Source organism: Pezoporus occidentalis, unplaced genomic scaffold (genome assembly GCF_034315485.1).
Source record: "Pezoporus occidentalis ecotype Australia unplaced genomic scaffold, CSIRO_AGI_Poc_V1 ctg292, whole genome shotgun sequence".
In the NCBI taxonomy this organism is placed as follows: domain Eukaryota; kingdom Metazoa; phylum Chordata; class Aves; order Psittaciformes; family Psittacidae; genus Pezoporus; species Pezoporus occidentalis.
The window spans coordinates 423,815-441,223 of record NW_026914852.1 but is presented as its reverse complement, the minus strand read 5'-3'; the positions used below and the strand labels follow the sequence as shown (position 1 = coordinate 441,223).

The window sequence follows — 17,409 nt, the reverse complement described above, 5'->3', positions numbered from 1 at the left end:
GCACATTCCTCCTCAGTACCAGGGTTTTGCTGGTGCACTCACTGCTCCCATGAGAGCTGGAAATCCACCGTAGGTTGAGGGGGCTCCTGACAAGAAATGCATCAGCCAAACCCTCAGTGCTCGGGTGGGCAGCAGGAGGGGATGCTGCTCCCCAGTGCTGCTGCACAATGCCCTCTGCAGTGGGAGACCTGACCCAGCCCCGTCCCCCAGGTCGTGTCCCCCCTGCTCCTGAGCGAGAAGAACACTGCGGGCTGGCCTGGGGTGGTGGTGGAGGATGTCACAAGACAAGTTCACCGGCTGAAGAACGAGAACTTTGTGATGGGCGGGAAGATCCAGGGGAAGCCACTGCTCCCGCTGCCCAAGCACCTGGATGTTCAGGATGGCTCCAGCACCGTCCTCGACTGGTGGGTGCTGCTGGTGCCAGCGAAGCCTGGCAGGGGCCTGAGCGCCTCTGGGAGGCACAGGAGCTGCAGCACCGGCTCGGTCCCTGAGCATCCCTGGGCACAGCATCCCCAGCAGCAGAGCTCAGGGATGCTCAGGCCAGGCTGCTGGGCTGGCAGACCACATGGGGACGGCTCAGGGCTGGTCCCAGTGTGGGAGAGTGACCCCATCCCCTTTCAGCCTGGCAGGGTCCATGGATGTTTCGGTGCTTCACGCCACAGAGACCATCGTCATTGAGTGGTCCCAGCAGATCAGAGACATCCTGAGCAAGCACTCGGCAGAGCCGCTGCTGGAGGGGCTGCACCCCCTGCCCAGTGCCGAGTTCAATTTCTGGCACACCAGGGCAGTGAACCTGCAGTGCATCAATGACCAGGTACTGCCCAGGCAGGCGGTGGCTGCTTCCCCAGTGCTGAGCCCTGGTGCTGAGCCGGCCACCTCTCCCTGCCAGCTGCTCTCTCCACGGGTGACAGTGCTGGCAGAGATGCTGGAAAAGGCCAATAGCTGCTTCTGGCTGGTGCTGCAGAGCGTGTTCCAGGACGTCAGTGCTGGTAAGTGCCCTGGCGATGGTGGGCAGCTGCTTCTGCCCCTCCATCGAGGCTTCCCCATACCCAGTCCTGGGTTTCTCCCTTGGGCCAGGCCTGGAGGAAGCCAAGGACATCAGCTTCCACCTGCAACCGCTCTGCATGCTGCTGGAAGAGATGGAGCAAGCAGATTACTCCGAGGTGAGTTGCACGTGGCAAAATAACCAGGCACTGCCTCCTCGCCCGGGTAGAGGCAGCTGCGGTCTGGCTCCAGCCCGGTTCTGCCGACCCTCGTTACACAACCACGGCCCTGCAGTAACGGGGCTCCGCTCCCGCAGCTGCAGCCCTACGTGGACCGGGCGCTGCGCACCGTCCGCCTGCTCCGGGCCAGCTGCCGGTACTACAGCTCCCCCACACGCGTGGTCGTCATCCTGCAGGAGATCTGCAACCTCCTCATCGAGCTGGTAGAGCCCCCACCCCGAGCCACCTCCGGCAGCTCCGGGACAGCAGCGGGAGGGGTGGCATGGGGCAGTTGTGGGGACCCCAGCTCGGGTGATGTAGAGACACCCAGTCAAGGGACCAGTAAAGCCCAGCGTAGGGCTGGAGTGGGTTTGAGGCAAGCGTGGGTCACCGGCCGTCACCAGAGCCCAGAGGGTGGGCAGGGCAGAAGGAGCCCTTCGCGTTCCCCTCTGCCAACAGCCCCTGACTGCATCTGCCTGTCCTAGACCCGTAAATTCCTGAGCCCCGAGGACGTGATGAAGGGGCTGCAAGGACAACCTGAAGAGACCTTGGGGGCAATCAAACTGAGCATCTCCGTCATAGAGAACCTCTTCCAGTCCTACAACACTTACTGCTCCGACCTGGTGCCCACGTTGTTCCCGGTGGGTGCAGGGAATGGTGTGGCTCTGCCCAGCCCCAGCCATGCCAGGTCTGGTTGCTGATGGCTCCTGTCCCCTTGCAGGAGGACCCGCATCTCTGGGACTTCCCCCCCAGCATCATCTTCAGGAGAATGGAGTCCTTCCTGCACAGGCTCAAGACGATTGAGGTGACAGCACAGCACATGGGGCGCAATGTGGGTGGTCCCCGAGAGCGGCACAGGGCAAACTGGTGCAACCCTGGGATGGGCTGGGGCTGCTGGTGCAGGGGGAGCAGCTGTGATGCGTGGCTGGGAGCACAGCTTCGAGCCCAGCACGGCACCCGTCCCTGGGGTGGATGCTCCTTGGGAGCAGGGAGCTCACAGGACACAGCTGTGCACCGGTAGTGCAGCTCCTGCACCCGCACCCCCAGCACATGGGGGGCTGAGGCTGGCCACCAAGAGGAGCCAGGTGAGATGATGGTTTGTGCTTGCCAGGACCTGTACCAGACAGCTATAGAGTTCCTGAAGCTGGAGAAGGCAGAGCTGGGAGGAGTGAAAGGAAACATCCTTGGGACTCAGGTGTTTCAGATCTACAACGAGGTGGCTGAAATCATCAAGGATTTTTCTGATTGCAAATACGACTCCTTGGATCCCACAGAGGAGGTGGGTGGATGCTGGTACCAAGCTTAAACTTCTGCTAAATGAAACAAAATGCCTTGGTCGGCACACTGCAAGGGCTAAACCTGCCCCATGGCAGCACGTCAGGCAGGTCATGGGGTCCAGCCTCCAGGTTCAGCAAGTCCTTCAGGAAGGATCTCGGAAGGAAGCGCAGGGGCTTCACCAGATTAAATCATTTTGCTCTCTCCTGGCAGCAATTGAACACAGACTTTGCGGAGTTCCAGAAGAAGATTGAGGACATCGACAGGCGGCTGGCCGCCATCTTCTCCCAAGGCTTCGATGACTGCAGCTGCCTGATGTCCGCTGTGAAGGTACCTGTGCCCCCAGCACGCTGCACCACGCTGGGGGCACCGCGGGTTGTCAGCGGCTGCTCTGGGACGCTCTGGAGAGCCAAAGGCAGCGCCTCTTTCTCCCGCAGTTGGTGCAGATGTTTTCCTATCTGCTGGAGCGACCTGTGATAAAAGCTGAGCTCTCCCCTCACTACTCAGCCCTGCTGGAGATGTTTAAGGCCGAGCTGGAGGATGTGAAGGTGCTCTATGACACCCAGATCTCCTCCCCGCTGCCGCACGGGACGGGCCCAGCCATCAATAAAAACATGCCACCGGTGGCCGGGCAGCTCAAGTGGGCTTTGGAGCTGCAGGAGCGCCTGGAGGGGCAGTACAGGGGCTTGTTTTCCATCAACCACCCGTACGTGTGGGTCACCCATGGGACACAGGGCAGGGTCTGGCCCTGTGTGTGTCTCCTCCCGCTGCAGCAGCTGCTGCTTTATCATGATCTCGGCAGGGTGATGGTCAGTGCTGAAGCCAAACTGCTGTCTGAGAAGTATGAAGAGATGATGGGGCTGCTGCAAGGCTTCCGTGAGGAGGTCTACATGGAGTGGGTGCAGGGGGCCCTAAAGGACTGCCGCTTCAGCCTGGAGCAGCCCTTGATCCTGAGGGACCTCCAATCTTCCCTCCTCAGTGTGAACTTCAGCAAAGAGGTTGGTGCTGCGCGGGCAGTGCCAGCGATGCCTCCCCTGAGCGTCAGTGAATGGGGCTCGGCACGGGACCTCAAGGGTTTTTCCTCACAAGTCTTTTCTCTGGCCATCGTGTCTCGCAGCTCATGGCTGTGCTGCGGGAGGTGAAGTACCTGAACTTCCAAGAGATGGATATCCCGAGCAGCGCTGAGACCCTTTTTGCTCAAAATGAGATGTTCCAACAGTTTGTGGACAACCTGGATCTTATCACTGGCTGGTACAATGAGGCAGGTCTCAAAGGGGAGACAACCCAACTGCTTTTCCATGAGCTGAGCACTGGCCGGGCTGAGACTGGTTGGGGAGCCCCGGGGGGAGACTCATGAAATGGGTCCTGGAAGCCGAGGGGTGTTGGGGTGCAGCAGGCACGTCACCATCACCCCACATCCTGGCTGGCCCCAGCGCTGAGCCAAGCTGCTGCTGCCATTGCACAGCGTGGGGGGAGCCCGGGGCTCACAGAGGCGAGTACAGCCATGCTGGAGCAGGGGCAGAAGCAGGACCGGGGCGGTCCCTGCTCACCCGCGCTGGCTCCACAGGTGAAGCTGAGGCTGCTGCCAGTGGAGCTGCCGCTGGTGGCGGGAGAGCTGGAGGCCGTGGATGAGCAGCTCGCCTGCGCGGAGAGCACCCTGTTCTGGCACCATGAAGGTACAAACCCGAGGCCAGAGATCCGCTGTGTGTGCTCTGGGGGGTCCCTGGCACCTTCCCACCTCTGGCCAAGCACCTGCCCTCAGGTCCCCAAAACAGGGGATGGGTGAGGTGGGGGCTGGACAGTGTTCCCCCACTGTGATGAAGAGCCCTGGTGCACCCCATGGCTCATTGCCTTGGGGGGGGGGGGGGGTCTGTGTAACTCGTCAATCCTGGGCGCATGTTTCCCTCCCAGGCGTCATGGAGTACATCCAGCAGATGAGAGATGTCTTGTATGACTTGCAGAACAGGGTCCAGAAGGCAAAGTTAAACGTGGAAAATATCACCCAGCTGATAGAGGTAGCTTTTGCTGGTGCCTTCCCGGGAAGCTTCCTGCAGGGATTTACCCCTCCCCAGCACCATGGAGCAGCTCTGTTGTCTTCTCCCTGCAGGTGTGCTCAGCAGATCCCTTGTTCGAAAGGAAGGACAAGAAGGAAACAGCGCTCCTGGACCTGGATGGACGAGCAAACAGCCTAGCCAAGTGCTACGCTGCCATGAAGGATGCAGGCGTAAAGATCAGTGAGATGCTGGAGGTGAGACACGTCCCAGGACGTTTCATCTGGGGCAGTGAAACGCGGAGTGTGCCTGATGCTGCAGTGCTCTGAACCCAGCACTGTCCCCGCTCTGTAACTGTGAGCAGTGGGCTCGGACCTGGGGTCTGTGCTACATGCTGAGCCGAGGCTCCTGTGGAAGCCAGGAGACTGCTGCCTTCTCGGGTGAGGTCTTGGCTGCATTCTAGTGTTGTACAGCAGGGAGAAAGGGAAGGATGTGGGACCTGTGTGACAGCCAGGCAGGATGGACCCACGGGGCCACAGGCAGTGCACTTGTGGTGGTTGGAGGTGGGACATTTACTGGGTGTTCATGGACAAATAAGAGTTGTTTTTCCCTTACAGGAGAATGCGAATCTGCTGAGGGCTGATGTGTCAGCACAGACATGGCTGGACTATGTGGATTACGTGGATGGAATTGTGCTGGGCGGACTCTTCAGATTTGTCCGCAGATCTCTGCAGCTGCTGCTCAACAACATGGCCCCTGATGTAGGTCCAGGTTTGCCCCTGCTCGGGGTGGGCACTGCCCACTGGTGGTGGCTTCAGGCACTTGTTTAGTGGCCAAACATGCCCTGGTGTATGGGGCAGCGAGTGCCAGAGGGGCCCGTGTCCCCCCTTGTCCCCACCGTGGGGCTGGGGTGACGCAGGGTGTGAAGCACCACACGAGGTGATGACCTGTTTCAGGCCGACGTGGCCCCTTTGTTCGAGGTGCAAATGGAGCTGCGTGACGGCAGGGCGCAGTACCGGCCCTCGCTGGAGGTGGGAGATGAAAACAGCTTCTTGGAGCTCACAGAGAGCTTGCTGAGCGATATCTACGTGGCCGCAGCGTGCATCCCTCGCCTGCTGCAGGGAAAGCTCAGCTACAAGGTTGGGCCACGGCAGGCGGCACCTCCTAGCTCGGCTGGAGGTGGCTGAGGGTGCCTGGTCCCCGCAGCCAGTCCCTGAGAGCTCTGCCCATCCCTGCAGACCGCCCTGGAGGAGCATACGGAGCTCAGCAGCATGCGGGAGGAGGTGGTGATGCTGGTGGTCAGCGCCATGTCAGAAGGCGAGGAGTACAGCGTCACGTTAGAGGAGCAAGCCCACCTGTGCCTGGAGGACCACCAGGAGTTCCTGCAGCGCTTCCTCACCTTCGGCGGTTCCCGCATCCCCGAGGAGGAGGACACATGGCCAGAGGAGCCCCTGCCTGAAGGGGCCCCATCCCTCAAGCACTTTCAAGAGGAGGTGCGGGGCCGGTGCCTGCGGAGGTGCTGGGTGCCCGGGGAGGTGCTGGCCGCTGACCTGCTCTCGTCCCCAGATTGACACATGTGAGGTGCTGTGCAAGGAGTTGTTGGGGTCTTCGAACACCAAGGTATTTGGGGGGTGGCTGCAGAGCGACTGCCGCCCCTTCAAGCAGGCGCTGCTGAAAACCATCAAGGACCGGGCGCTGGCGCTCCGGCAGCACCTCATCGACCACGTCACCAACAGGTAGGCACCCAGCACAGGGACAGGGTGCTCCCCGTGACCGGAGCCTGCCTGGGCTGTGGCAAGGCACCGCCATGTGCCAGGGCAGAGCTGGAGCCGCGGAGGTGTGGGTGCGAGTGCTGGGCACTCCCATGGTGATGGGTAGAGGTGGTGGGTGCATCCCCTGCGGCTGTGCCCGGCAGAACAAGCCCATGGCAGGCACAGGGGCAGCTGTGAGCCCTGTCGGGGACGCCCAGTGAGAACCAGCACCTTCCTCCCAGCCTCACAGACCTGGAGGAGTTCATCAAAGACACCAACACCGGCTTGAGTAAACCTCTGGAGGAGGGAGACTATGACGGGCTGGTGGCAGTGATGGGGCACCTGATGAGGGTCAAGGAGAGGCAAGCGACGACCGACACCATGTTTCAGCCCCTGAAGGAGGCGATTGCCCTGCTCAGCACTTACGGAGTGGAGATGTCGGAGAAGGTCTACCTGCAGCTCCAGGTGAGCCCCATGGGGTGCGGGGGGCTGGGTGCTGGCTGCGGGGGTCCAGGGTGCCCACAACGTGCTGTGTTGGCTGCAGGAGCTCCCCGAGCAGTGGGACAGCACCAAGAGGCTCTGCCTGCAGGTGAAGCAGAAGGTAGCACCACTGCAAGCCAAAGAGCGCAACGTCATCAGCAGGAAGTGCCAGCAGTTCGAGGTGCCTGCCCTGGGGCTCGGCAGCCTGGGGAAGCCCCCGCTGCTCTCCCCAACTGCCCCCTGAGCCCCGTCCTCCCTTGCAGGTCCAGCAGCGCATCTTCCAGGAGGAGTTCCGGGAAGGTGCCCCCTTCTTGTTCACTCACCAAGACCCCTACGTGGCCTTGAACACGGTGAGGAAGGGGAGGACACCAGGAATGGTGCTGTCCCCTTTGGCACTGCCTGGCCGCCCCCAGCCCCATACACAGGGGCTCTGCTCCAGCTCCATCCCAATGGGGAGGGTCTGGCTCTGAGGCAGCCTCCCATCCCCACCATGCCGCAGCAGGGACAGAGCCATTGCTAGGGTAGGAGACACGTCCCTAACGCTGACCCTGGCTGAGACCTTTTCTATTTCTCCTTCCAGCAGCGGAAGCTGATCACCGCCATGGAGGGTGACTTGGCTGCCCTGTCTGAGTCAGCCAGGCTGTTCGAAGTGTTGGTCCCAGAGTACAAAGAGCTCAGAGCGTGCCAGCGGGAGGTGTGCCTGCTGAAGCAGCTCTGGGACATGATCGTCCTGGTACGTGCCACAGCCTGTGAGCCAGCACACAGGGAGGGCAGGAGGTGGCAGGAGACGAGGATGTGCAGAGCAGGGTCCTGAGTGTGCTGGGCTGCTCCTCATGGTTTTGAAGCTCCTGAGGCCATGAAGAGCTGCCCAGTGTATGCAGATGGTGGCTGCCAGCAGCCATCTGCAGTGAGCGTGGGGACGGGGAGCCCTGGGCTTGATGCTGGTCCCTGCACCAGGGCACGATGCCCAGCGGTGTCTGCAGGCCAAGGGCTTGACAGCAGAGTGCTGCCGGCTCCTCCGAGAGATTCATGCCATGAGGGGTGGGACGAGACACAGAGCAGGTTGTTGTCACAGCGTTAGGCCAGGTCTGTGTGTCCCAGCACAGGCACTGGGCAGGAACGCTCCTGCTAATTGTGAGCATGTATTCCCAAATTCAGGTTAACAACCATGTTGACGCCTGGAAGACCACCAGGTGGAAGGATATTGATGTTGAGCAGATGGATATCGACTGTAAGAAATTTGCTAAAGACATTAGGAGCTTGGATAAGGAGATGAGAAGCTGGGACGCATTCATAGGGCTGGACAACAGTGTGAAGAACATGATAACTTCCCTGCGTACCGTGAACGAGCTGCAGAATCCAGCCATCAGGGCCCGGCACTGGCAGGAGCTCATGCAGGCAACCCAGGTGCTCCAAACACTCCCACCCCTCCCTGTCTCCAGCCCCTGGCCTGGGATTTGCATCCATCACAGGAAGCATGCAATCTCTTTTAAAAGCTGGCCATAAGCAAATATTTGTGTCGGGTCTTTAAATGTGTCGGTGAGCTCATTTGGTTGAGGACTGGGCTGCCCCTGCCAAGGGGAGTCCATGTCCCAGCGGTGCTGGTTCTGCTCCAGGTGAACTTCACCATGTCTGAGAACACAACCCTCGCGGATCTGCTGCAGCTGAACCTGCACAACTTTGAGGATGAGGTTCATGGCATCGTGGACAAAGCCATAAATGAGCTAGGAATGGAGAAGGTAACTGGGACTCAGTTCCTCCCCTGCATTGCTGAGATACCTGCTCTGATGTGGCTCTATGCTGTCAGCACTCGTGTTCCTGCTCCCAGGGGCTGGAGTCCCCACACAGTGCAGTACCACAGAGCTCGTCCCCTGGAGGAGACGTTCCTGCTGCTTCCTTTCCACAGGACCTGGGACTCGGCACCACAGAGTCCAGCTCGTTTCTCACCCATCTGCAGGTGCTGAGCAGCCTGGATGCTACCTGGGCGACAATGGAGTTTGAGCATGAGCCTCACACCAGGACCGGCATCATGCTGCTCAAGTCGGATGAGGAGCTCATTGAGATGCTGGAGGACAACCAAATGCAGCTGCAGAACCTGATGACCTCCAAGTACCTCACCTTCTTCCTTCAGGAGGTGTCATCCTGGCAGTACAAGCTGTTGACTGCTGACACCGTTATCAGCATCTGGTTTGAGGTACAGAGGACATGGAGTCACCTGGAAAGCATCTTCGTTGGCTCCAAAGACATCCGCAGCCAGCTGCCAGAGGACTCGAAGCATTTTGAGGCTATTGATAAGGATTTCAAAGTGCGAAGCCTGTTCCTGGGGCCTGGGAGCTCATCACTGCTTTGGGTAGAGCTGAATTATTTTTCTTCCTGCAGGAGTTAATGGCTGACGCAGTAAAAACTCCCAATGTGATTGAAGCTACAAACAAGAGCGGTCTCTACGAGAAGCTGGAAGAGTTGCAGAAGAGGTGAGGTTTGAGCTGTCCTGGTGAAGCACGATGGAGAGGCCAAAGGAGGAGTTTGGTTTCTCCCAAGTGGCGTTTGTCTCAACATGACAAGTACTTAGCAAAAACTACTACATCAGGGCTTAACTGCAGGTTCCTTGTTTTCTGTTAGATTGGTGGTCTGTGAGAAGGCTTTGGCTGAATACCTCGAGACAAAAAGGCTGGTTTTTCCCAGATTCTACTTTATTTCCTCTGCAGACCTGCTTGATATTTTATCGAACGGGAACGAGCCAGTTGAAGTAAGGGTTGTGTGCAAAGCACCGAGATAAGTCCTGTGTCTCTTGTGTGCTCACTTGTTACAGCAGTTCTGAAATGTTTTCAGTCCTAAGGGGCAGGACGCCAGCCCTGGTACCCGCCTTCTTGGGGATGCAGCACCCCGAGAGCCATGTGGGAGGGTGGTGACCGCAGCTCTGTGCTGGATGGGAGCCCCTGACCGGCCGTGCCTCTGTCCTCAGGTGTCCCGTCACCTCGCGAAGTTGTTTGACAGCCTGGCTAAGCTGAAGTTCAAGAAAGCTGTGGATAAAAAGCCCATGAAGGTTGCACTGGGGATGTTCAGTCTGGACGAGGAGTACGTGGCTTTTGATGCACACTGCGACTTGTCTGGCCAGGTGAGCTGAGCTGCGCGGAGCCTCTGCAGACGGGAGCAGGCGTGTGCAGGTTCGGGATGGGGATGAGCCCTGTGCTTGCTGGGCACTAACAGCAGTTCAAAATGCAGCTGTGAAGCCTTTCAGATGCAAAAGCTCAGAAATGGGATCTGCACTATGGGTTAACAGCGCTGCAGCAGTATCAGAGTCATCTCAGCCCCCTCAGGCGGTCACAACGGGGTTCTCCCCCCGCTGTTGGCCACCCTCAGCCCATACCCCATAAACTGCCACGGAAGCGTCCTGCAGGCCCGCGCTGGTGTCTGTCATGAGCCTGCTGTGATGCGCAGGCAGAAGCTCGCTGTGCGGGGCAGTTTGGGGTCACGCACAGACGGGAAGGGAGCCGCTCGCTCAGGGTTTGTTGGATGTGACCAACAGGTGGAGGTTTGGCTGAACCGAGTGCTGGCCAGCATGCGCTCCACGCTGCACTCCCTCATCCTCGAGGCCATGACCACCTACGAGGAGAAGCCACGGGAGCAGTGGGCATTCGACTACCCCGCACAGGTAGGAGCTGCCCCCCACAGCCTTCCTGGGACTGGGATGTTTCCCTTGATGGCCACATTTTCCCCGTGCTTTGCCGCAGGTTGCTCTGACATGCACCCAGATCTGGTGGACCACAGAAGTTGGCATGGCCTTTTCGAGGCTGGAGGAAGGCTATGAGAACGCGATGAAGGATTACCACAAAAAGCAGGTTGGCATTCCTGCCAGCCTGAGGTGACCTGCTCTGGAGCTGTCCTGCAGCCCCTCTCTGCTCGGAAGAGGCGAGGTCTGGTCCAGGGGGTCACTGAGAGATGGGCAAATAATGACATCAGTTTTCCGTTCATCATCTTCCCTTCCTCAGATTGCTCAGCTAAATGCTCTGATTTCACTACTCATTGGACACCTCGCTCCTGGAGACAGGATGAAGATCATGACAATCTGCACCATTGATGTCCACGCCAGGGATGTTGTGGCCAAAATGATCCTTGCAAAGGTATTCATTACAAGAGGGTATTTTTACTGCTTGGGGTCCTGGCAGCTCTGAGCACAGATTCCCTGTTATTTTATCACTTCTCAATATTTTCTCAGTATCCCGATAGCATGAGTAAAGCACACATGGGGTGTCTGGGTGCATGGGGGGAGCTGGGGAGGTGGCAGCACCACCGGGGCAGATGAGACCAGGCTGGGGTCATGCAAAGCCAGCTCCAGCAGCAGCTTTGCCGGCTCCCGCCACGATCCTCAGCGTGGGGCTGCGCACAGGCGCATGGAGGGATGATCCGCACCCACCGCAGCGCTGCACTGGGACCTGCCTGCGCCCTCCCCTCGTGCGCAGAGGTGGGGAATGGTCCCGGTGTGCGAGCGGGAGCTCAGCGGGTCGGGACCGGCCGCCCCGCAGGTGGAGAGCGCGCAGGAGTTCCCGTGGCAGTCGCAGCTCCGGCACCGCTGGGACAGCGGGATGCAGCACTGCTGCATCAACATCTGCGACGCGGAGCTCCGGTACTCGTACGAGTACCTGGGGAACACGCCGCGCCTGGTCATCACGCCGCTGACGGACAGGTGGGTGCTCGGCTCCCCGCTCCCGCCGGGGCCGTGCGCGCTGCCGGCACCGCTCAGCCCCGTGTCCTCCTGCCGCAGGTGCTACATCACCCTCACACAGTCCCTGCACCTCTACATGGGGGGAGCCCCCGCTGGGCCCGCAGGCACCGGGAAGACAGAGACCACCAAGGACCTGGGCCGGGCTGTGGGCATCATGGTGTATGTTTTCAACTGCTCCGAGCAGATGGACTACAAGGTACGGAAAGGGACAGTGGCACTGAGGTGAGAGTCAGGGGGTGCCCACCAAGATGGGGGGGACCCTCTGTCAGGAGGCACCACTGCAGCGTGCAGCCCCTGTGTTTGACTGCAGCATCCATCACCAGTGCCCTAAAGCTGCTCTCTCCCTGGCACGACGCATGTGGGTCCGGCCACAGCCCTTGATGCCTTCCTGTATCACTCATTCCCACCACAGCTCCAGCCAGCTCGTGTCCATGGAATCCCGGGGGACCCTCGGGAGCTGTAACACTGTGGGACATTTCCCTAGGGCACAGCACTAACCACAAAAGCAAGAGCAGCTCCCAGTACTTGAGCTGTTTCAACAAATCCCCACACTGCAGCCTCTGTGTAAAGCATCTCTGGTGCTCTCCCTGCAGTCCTGTGGCAATATCTACAAAGGCCTGGCTCAGACCGGCGCCTGGGGCTGCTTCGATGAGTTCAACCGCATTGCAGTGGAGGTGTTGTCCGTGATTGCTGTGCAGGTACATGCTCTCTGTGCACACCAGCAGCAGGTAGGGACTGGATGAGACATTGCAGGTCACATGCAGAATGTTCTCTCAGTTAAACCTGACTTTCAAAGGGATGGTTTGCTGCTGTACTTCCACTGTGTCGTGTTGGGATGCAGATGGAGGGGTAGTGTAGCAGTACGGGGGCTTTGGGCACGTTTAAGGTCATGCAGCCCCTCTGTGTCCCATCCCAACGACCCATCACACCCACTGGCGCTGCCATCACCTGGTGCTGTGGCTTTGGCAAACTCTCAGTATTACTTCTAGCATTGCTCATGGCATGGCAGACCTCCAGGCTCTCCTTCCAGGGTGGCTGGTGAGGGTGAGCACAGGGTCCTGCGGTGCTGCCAGCACCGACACCTCTGCTCACTGGCAGGTGAAGTCTATTCAAGATGCAGTTCGTGCCAAGAAGAAAACCTTCAATTTCCTCGGGGAGATGATCAGCCTGGTCCCATCAGTTGGGCTCTTCATCACCATGAACCCTGGCTATGCAGGACGGACAGAGCTGCCTGAAAACTTAAAAGCTCTGTTCAGGTAACTGTAGGTAGATGGGTCTGTGTGTGACTGCAGTAACTGCAGCATTTACCTCTGCAGCAACACTCGTGTGCTGCATCCATAACATGACCTCAGCCCCTGCTAGTGAAAGTAAGGGTGTTTGTGCTGGGGACACCTTGTTTCCCAGGACAGCCCTGCTCAGAGCCCTGGGGTGCTCAGAGGCTGCTCAGCCTGGGGACAGGATGCTGGGGGTGTCCAGCTGCCACCTTGAGCTACAAATCCAGTTGAGAATAGTTAAAAATGTGGTTAAAAGTTGAAGGGGTGGCCCAGGGATGCTGTGGGATCTTTGTCCTTGGAGGAACTCAAACTGCGACTGCAGAAGGCTCAGGGTGACCTGATCCAGTTGTGACACTCTGCTTGGAGCAGAAAGCTGGACAAGAGACCCCCAAAGCCCCCAGCCAGTGTAAATCACTGCCCAGCTCTCGTGATGCTAATAGCAGGGAATGGATTATATTGGCAACCCAGGCGCAAATTCTTGCTGGATGTGGGAGGATGAGGGGTTGTGGGTGCTCATGCACAGCCCTGCAAACCACTACTGCCCTTCACAGGCCCTGTGCCATGGTGGTCCCCGATTTTGAGCCGATATGTGAAATCATGCTTATTGCAGAAGGTTTTATGAATGCGAAGCTCCTAGCGAGAAAGTTCATTACTCTGTACGCACTCTGCAAAGAGCTTCTGTCTAAACAGGTAATTTCACAGTATTGCACAGTCCTTGAAGATGAAAGAGCTCACTTGAATTTTAAGTCTGATGGATTGTAGTAAGACTGTTGGTAGTAATGTGCTGGCTGATGCTCTGCATAGCTCAGGTCTATGGCTGGGTAAATTCCACTTCCACGCTGGTGCATCATCTGGCATATTTCTGCTTTACAGAAGAAATCAAGAATTCCAAACCCAGAATCAAATAGAATATAGTCAGTTAAGATGAGAGCATCCAGGTATTGTTCATCTCGGCAGAAGTGACTTACAAGAAGCCCGTGCTTCCAGGAAACAAGCCCAGGCTGGGGCTTGTCCTGGAAATAGGCTCGCTTTACGGCCGGTTGTCTGGACACTGTGTGGATAATCTGGGGGTGGGGTGATGGAGAGGGTGTTCCTCAGTAATGTTGGTTAAAGCAGTTCTCCCTCACCACAGATGAAGTCTAATACTTTGCTGCCTGTCACAGGACCACTATGACTGGGGACTGCGGGCCATCAAGTCCGTGCTGGTGGTAGCAGGCTCCTTGAAGAGAGAGGACCCGAACTCTGCTGAGGACCAAGTTCTGATGAGAGCTTTAAGAGACTTCAACATCCCCAAGATCGTGACAGACGACTTGCCTGTCTTCATGGGGCTGATTGGAGACCTGTTCCCAGCCCTGGATGTTCCCAGGAAGCGGGACCTCCAATTGGAGGAGGTGCGAACCCGGGGCCCTCCCAGCCCTGGCAGGGTCCAGAGGCTGAAGGTGCATTGGGCACATCTGGGGGAAGCCAGGTGGTCTCTGGGGTCTCGCAGAGGCTGTGGCAGCTGCCTGTGGTCAGTGCCCGTGGTCAATGCCTGCTCTCCCTCCCAGATCATTAAGCAGTCTGTGCTGGAGCTGAAGCTGCAGGCAGAGGAGAGCTTCGTGCTGAAGGTGGTGCAGCTGGAGGAGCTGCTGCAAGTGAGACACTCCGTCTTTGTCATCGGCAACGCCGGCTGTGGCAAGTCCCAGGTAGCTACAAACCATCCCTGAGGACACGAGTCCCCTCCTGCCCCTCGTCAAGCACATCCCATGGCCTCTCCCATCCTCTCAGACGCCTCTGCCAGCCGCAGTCAGCAGCTGTGCCTGGGGCAGGGATGGCAGCGCAGCCGGTGCCACGCCAGAGCCTTGAGCACCGCAAGGGCCGGGCCCAGCACCACGGCTGCACGGTTCCTCTGCGCAGGTGCTGCGGTCGCTCAACCAGACCTACAGAAACATGAAGCGGAAGCCAGTCACCGTGGACCTCGACCCCAAGGCTGTGACCTGCGATGAGCTGTTCGGCGTTATTCACCCGTCCACGCGGCAGTGGAAGGACGGTGAGACACCGGCGCTGTGAGCAGTCACTTACCCGTGTGGGAGCCGGCACAAGCAGTCCTGCAGCAGCTTTATGATTCACTTCATAAAGCATGTCTCTGTAAACACTTTGGGATGTGGTGGTGGAATGGGAAGACCTTTTCTTGGGGCATTTAAGTGGAGTGTGAGGGAGGAGGAACACGGTTCAGGGAAGCAGCCAGCCCTGCGTGTCCCCCCAGCAAATGTTACTCAAAAGGACAAATTTATATGTCTTTCTATGGGGCAGGTCTATTTTCTACAGCAATGCGTGACCTGGCCAACATCACACATAAAGGGCCCAAATGGATCATCCTCGATGGAGATATTGACCCCATGTGGATTGAGTCCCTGAACACGGTCATGGATGACAATAAGGTCGGTGCCATCACAACCCCAGGAGCTTTACTTGCTCATTAATTCAAGATGATCCGATGTGTTTATGCCTGTGCCCCAAGATCAGGGCATGCCCCCATTATGGGCTGCTTCCCAGGTTCTCACCTTGGCCAGCAATGAGCGCATCCCCCTCAACCCCACCATGCGGCTCCTCTTCGAGATCAGCCACCTGCGGACAGCCACACCGGCCACCGTGTCCCGGGCAGGAATCCTCTACATCAACCCCGCTGACCTGGGCTGGAGCCCGTGAGCCTGGGGAGGGAGATTGGGATGGGATGGGATGGGATGGGATGGGATGGGATGGGATGGGATGGAAGGGTGCTGGCTCCTGAGCACTTGCCTGCAGCCCTGCCTGTCCCTCTGGCAGCATTGTGACCAGCTGGATCGAGACGAGGGCAGTGCAGTCCGAGAAGGCCATTCTGACAATCCTCTTTGACAAGTACCTGCCGGTGTGCCTAGAGAAGCACAAGACTGGATTCAAGAAGATCACCCCTATCGCCGAGGTCACGCTGATACAGATGGTGCTGTTCCTGCTCGAGTGCCTCCTGACGCCACAGAACGTACCGCCAGACTCATCCCGGGACCTCTATGAGCTCTACTTTGTCTTCGCCTGTACCTGGGCCTTTGGTGGGGCCCTGTTCCAGGACCAGGTACAGCTGCAGGACCAAGTACCCAGCGCCTGCCCGCGCCTCCCTGCTCATCAGAGCCTCCTGCCCGCGGCTGCCTCCCTCCGGACGATACTAAAGCCACTTTCTGAGTTGCTCTCCGTTTGGTTGTTCCCAGCTCATGGATTACCGCCTCGAGTTCAGCAAGTGGTGGCTGAACGAATTCAAAACCATCAAGTTTCCCTCTCAGGGGACAATTTTTGACTACTTCATTCATCCGGAATCGAAGAGATTCACTCTCTGGTCTGAAAAAGTGCCAGAATTCGACCTCAACCCTGATGTCCCTTTGCAGGTAGGTATCCGCAGGCTCCCTGCGCTTGCGGTTTATTTGTCTGCTACTCCATGGGCTTCCCCTGGGTGGCACCAGGCAGACCCCATCCACGGCTCTGCTTCACCCCATGGAAACCTCAGCGGGGCTGCAAGTTCCGACTCTGCTTTTTTAATTTCAGGTCAGTGGCTTTGTAGGCTCTCACGAAATAATAACTGTTGTCTGAAAGCAAAAATGTGCTTTAAAGCTTTATTTACATGTGTTTTGAAATGCTGTCCTGAGGGAGGGGGCTTGTGTCAGGGAAAGGGCCAGGGGCCAAGGGCCAGGGAGGAATTTGATTCCTGCGGTGGCTGAGCAAAGCCGCTGGACAGTTTCAGGATCTGGGCTGTGCTGCTTTAATGACTCGTTTTTCTGAGAGCTCCTGTCTTTGGTCAGAAAATCTTTAGAATAACCAAGCGCCTGAGACTTTTGCTTTAGAGAGGGACCAGGTTTGTGCAGAGAAAGCATCTTCTGTGCGGCCAGCTGGCATTGCTGGGAGAGCCAGGCACGGCTTCGGCACCTGCCTGCAAACGACCCCGGCAGCAAGAGGCGAGCTCCGGGGACTGACGGTGCCGTTTCCCCAGGCCTCCCTGGTGCACACCACCGAGACCGTCCGCCTGCGCTTCTTCATGGACCTGCTGATGGAGAAGAAAAAGCCGGTGATGCTGGTGGGCAACACGGGGACGGGGAAGTCAGCCCTGATGCGGGACAAGCTCGAGACGCTCAGCACAGATGAATACCTCGTGCAGTTTGTGCCTTTTAACTTCTACACCACCTCAGCCATGCTGCAGGGTAAGGCCAGCCCGAGCCAGCAGCCAGCCCCACTCCGGGCTGTGCCCCACAGCACTGCCCCACTGCTCACCTCCTCCCAATGCAGCTGTCCTTGAGAAGCCTCTGGAGAAGAAATCTGGGAGGAACTATGGCCCGCCCGGGAGCAAGCGGCTCATCTACTTCATCGACGATATGAACATGCCGGAGGTGGACAAGTACGGCACCGTGGCACCGCACACTCTCATCCGGCAGCACATGGACCACGGGCACTGGTGGGTATCTGGCCAGTGCCCCCTGCCATGGGTCCTTGGTGCCCCTGGCAATCCCGTGCCATGCTGGCACCTCTCCCAGCTGTGCCTTGCCCGTGCTGCCTCCCCCCACCACACTGCTGCAGAGCTGAGCCTCCTGTTCCCCCGCAGCCTGCTCATTCCTGGAGCTGCGGGGAAGGCTTTGGCAGAGGAATGGGAAAACTCCCTGCTGGGGACTCCAAACCCCACCCAAAGCAAAGAGCCACACTGCCAGCGCCGGCGGG

At 58.5% G+C, this 17,409-nt stretch overlaps 1 protein-coding gene across 3 annotated transcripts in view; it reads left to right on the top strand.

Annotated features, from left to right (window-relative positions):
• The window catches only part of DNAH17 (dynein axonemal heavy chain 17), a 33,095-nt gene that overhangs the window by 901 nt on the left and 14,785 nt on the right, over positions 1 to 17,409 (top strand). For all 3 annotated transcript variants that reach the window (XM_062626485.1, XM_062626483.1, XM_062626482.1), the window contains exons 3-48: positions 211 to 404; positions 622 to 814; positions 890 to 989; positions 1,078 to 1,163; positions 1,301 to 1,426; positions 1,688 to 1,843; positions 1,924 to 2,007; positions 2,314 to 2,481; positions 2,691 to 2,807; positions 2,915 to 3,183; positions 3,280 to 3,475; positions 3,595 to 3,738; positions 4,045 to 4,153; positions 4,389 to 4,492; positions 4,585 to 4,725; positions 5,086 to 5,229; positions 5,425 to 5,607; positions 5,707 to 5,961; positions 6,035 to 6,204; positions 6,462 to 6,684; positions 6,764 to 6,880; positions 6,963 to 7,049; positions 7,280 to 7,432; positions 7,858 to 8,106; positions 8,316 to 8,438; positions 8,657 to 9,004; positions 9,079 to 9,170; positions 9,319 to 9,445; positions 9,662 to 9,814; positions 10,226 to 10,351; positions 10,431 to 10,538; positions 10,689 to 10,820; positions 11,223 to 11,383; positions 11,462 to 11,618; positions 12,016 to 12,120; positions 12,521 to 12,678; positions 13,248 to 13,386; positions 13,860 to 14,087; positions 14,244 to 14,381; positions 14,593 to 14,725; positions 14,989 to 15,116; positions 15,232 to 15,380; positions 15,502 to 15,784; positions 15,918 to 16,091; positions 16,691 to 16,898; positions 16,984 to 17,149. In XM_062626485.1, coding sequence (XP_062482469.1) covers positions 211 to 404; positions 622 to 814; positions 890 to 989; positions 1,078 to 1,163; positions 1,301 to 1,426; positions 1,688 to 1,843; positions 1,924 to 2,007; positions 2,314 to 2,481; positions 2,691 to 2,807; positions 2,915 to 3,183; positions 3,280 to 3,475; positions 3,595 to 3,738; positions 4,045 to 4,153; positions 4,389 to 4,492; positions 4,585 to 4,725; positions 5,086 to 5,229; positions 5,425 to 5,607; positions 5,707 to 5,961; positions 6,035 to 6,204; positions 6,462 to 6,684; positions 6,764 to 6,880; positions 6,963 to 7,049; positions 7,280 to 7,432; positions 7,858 to 8,106; positions 8,316 to 8,438; positions 8,657 to 9,004; positions 9,079 to 9,170; positions 9,319 to 9,445; positions 9,662 to 9,814; positions 10,226 to 10,351; positions 10,431 to 10,538; positions 10,689 to 10,820; positions 11,223 to 11,383; positions 11,462 to 11,618; positions 12,016 to 12,120; positions 12,521 to 12,678; positions 13,248 to 13,386; positions 13,860 to 14,087; positions 14,244 to 14,381; positions 14,593 to 14,725; positions 14,989 to 15,116; positions 15,232 to 15,380; positions 15,502 to 15,784; positions 15,918 to 16,091; positions 16,691 to 16,898; positions 16,984 to 17,149 — 7,304 coding nt within the window. The remainder of the gene's footprint in view (positions 1 to 210; positions 405 to 621; positions 815 to 889; positions 990 to 1,077; positions 1,164 to 1,300; positions 1,427 to 1,687; positions 1,844 to 1,923; positions 2,008 to 2,313; positions 2,482 to 2,690; positions 2,808 to 2,914; positions 3,184 to 3,279; positions 3,476 to 3,594; positions 3,739 to 4,044; positions 4,154 to 4,388; positions 4,493 to 4,584; positions 4,726 to 5,085; positions 5,230 to 5,424; positions 5,608 to 5,706; positions 5,962 to 6,034; positions 6,205 to 6,461; positions 6,685 to 6,763; positions 6,881 to 6,962; positions 7,050 to 7,279; positions 7,433 to 7,857; positions 8,107 to 8,315; positions 8,439 to 8,656; positions 9,005 to 9,078; positions 9,171 to 9,318; positions 9,446 to 9,661; positions 9,815 to 10,225; positions 10,352 to 10,430; positions 10,539 to 10,688; positions 10,821 to 11,222; positions 11,384 to 11,461; positions 11,619 to 12,015; positions 12,121 to 12,520; positions 12,679 to 13,247; positions 13,387 to 13,859; positions 14,088 to 14,243; positions 14,382 to 14,592; positions 14,726 to 14,988; positions 15,117 to 15,231; positions 15,381 to 15,501; positions 15,785 to 15,917; positions 16,092 to 16,690; positions 16,899 to 16,983; positions 17,150 to 17,409) is intronic.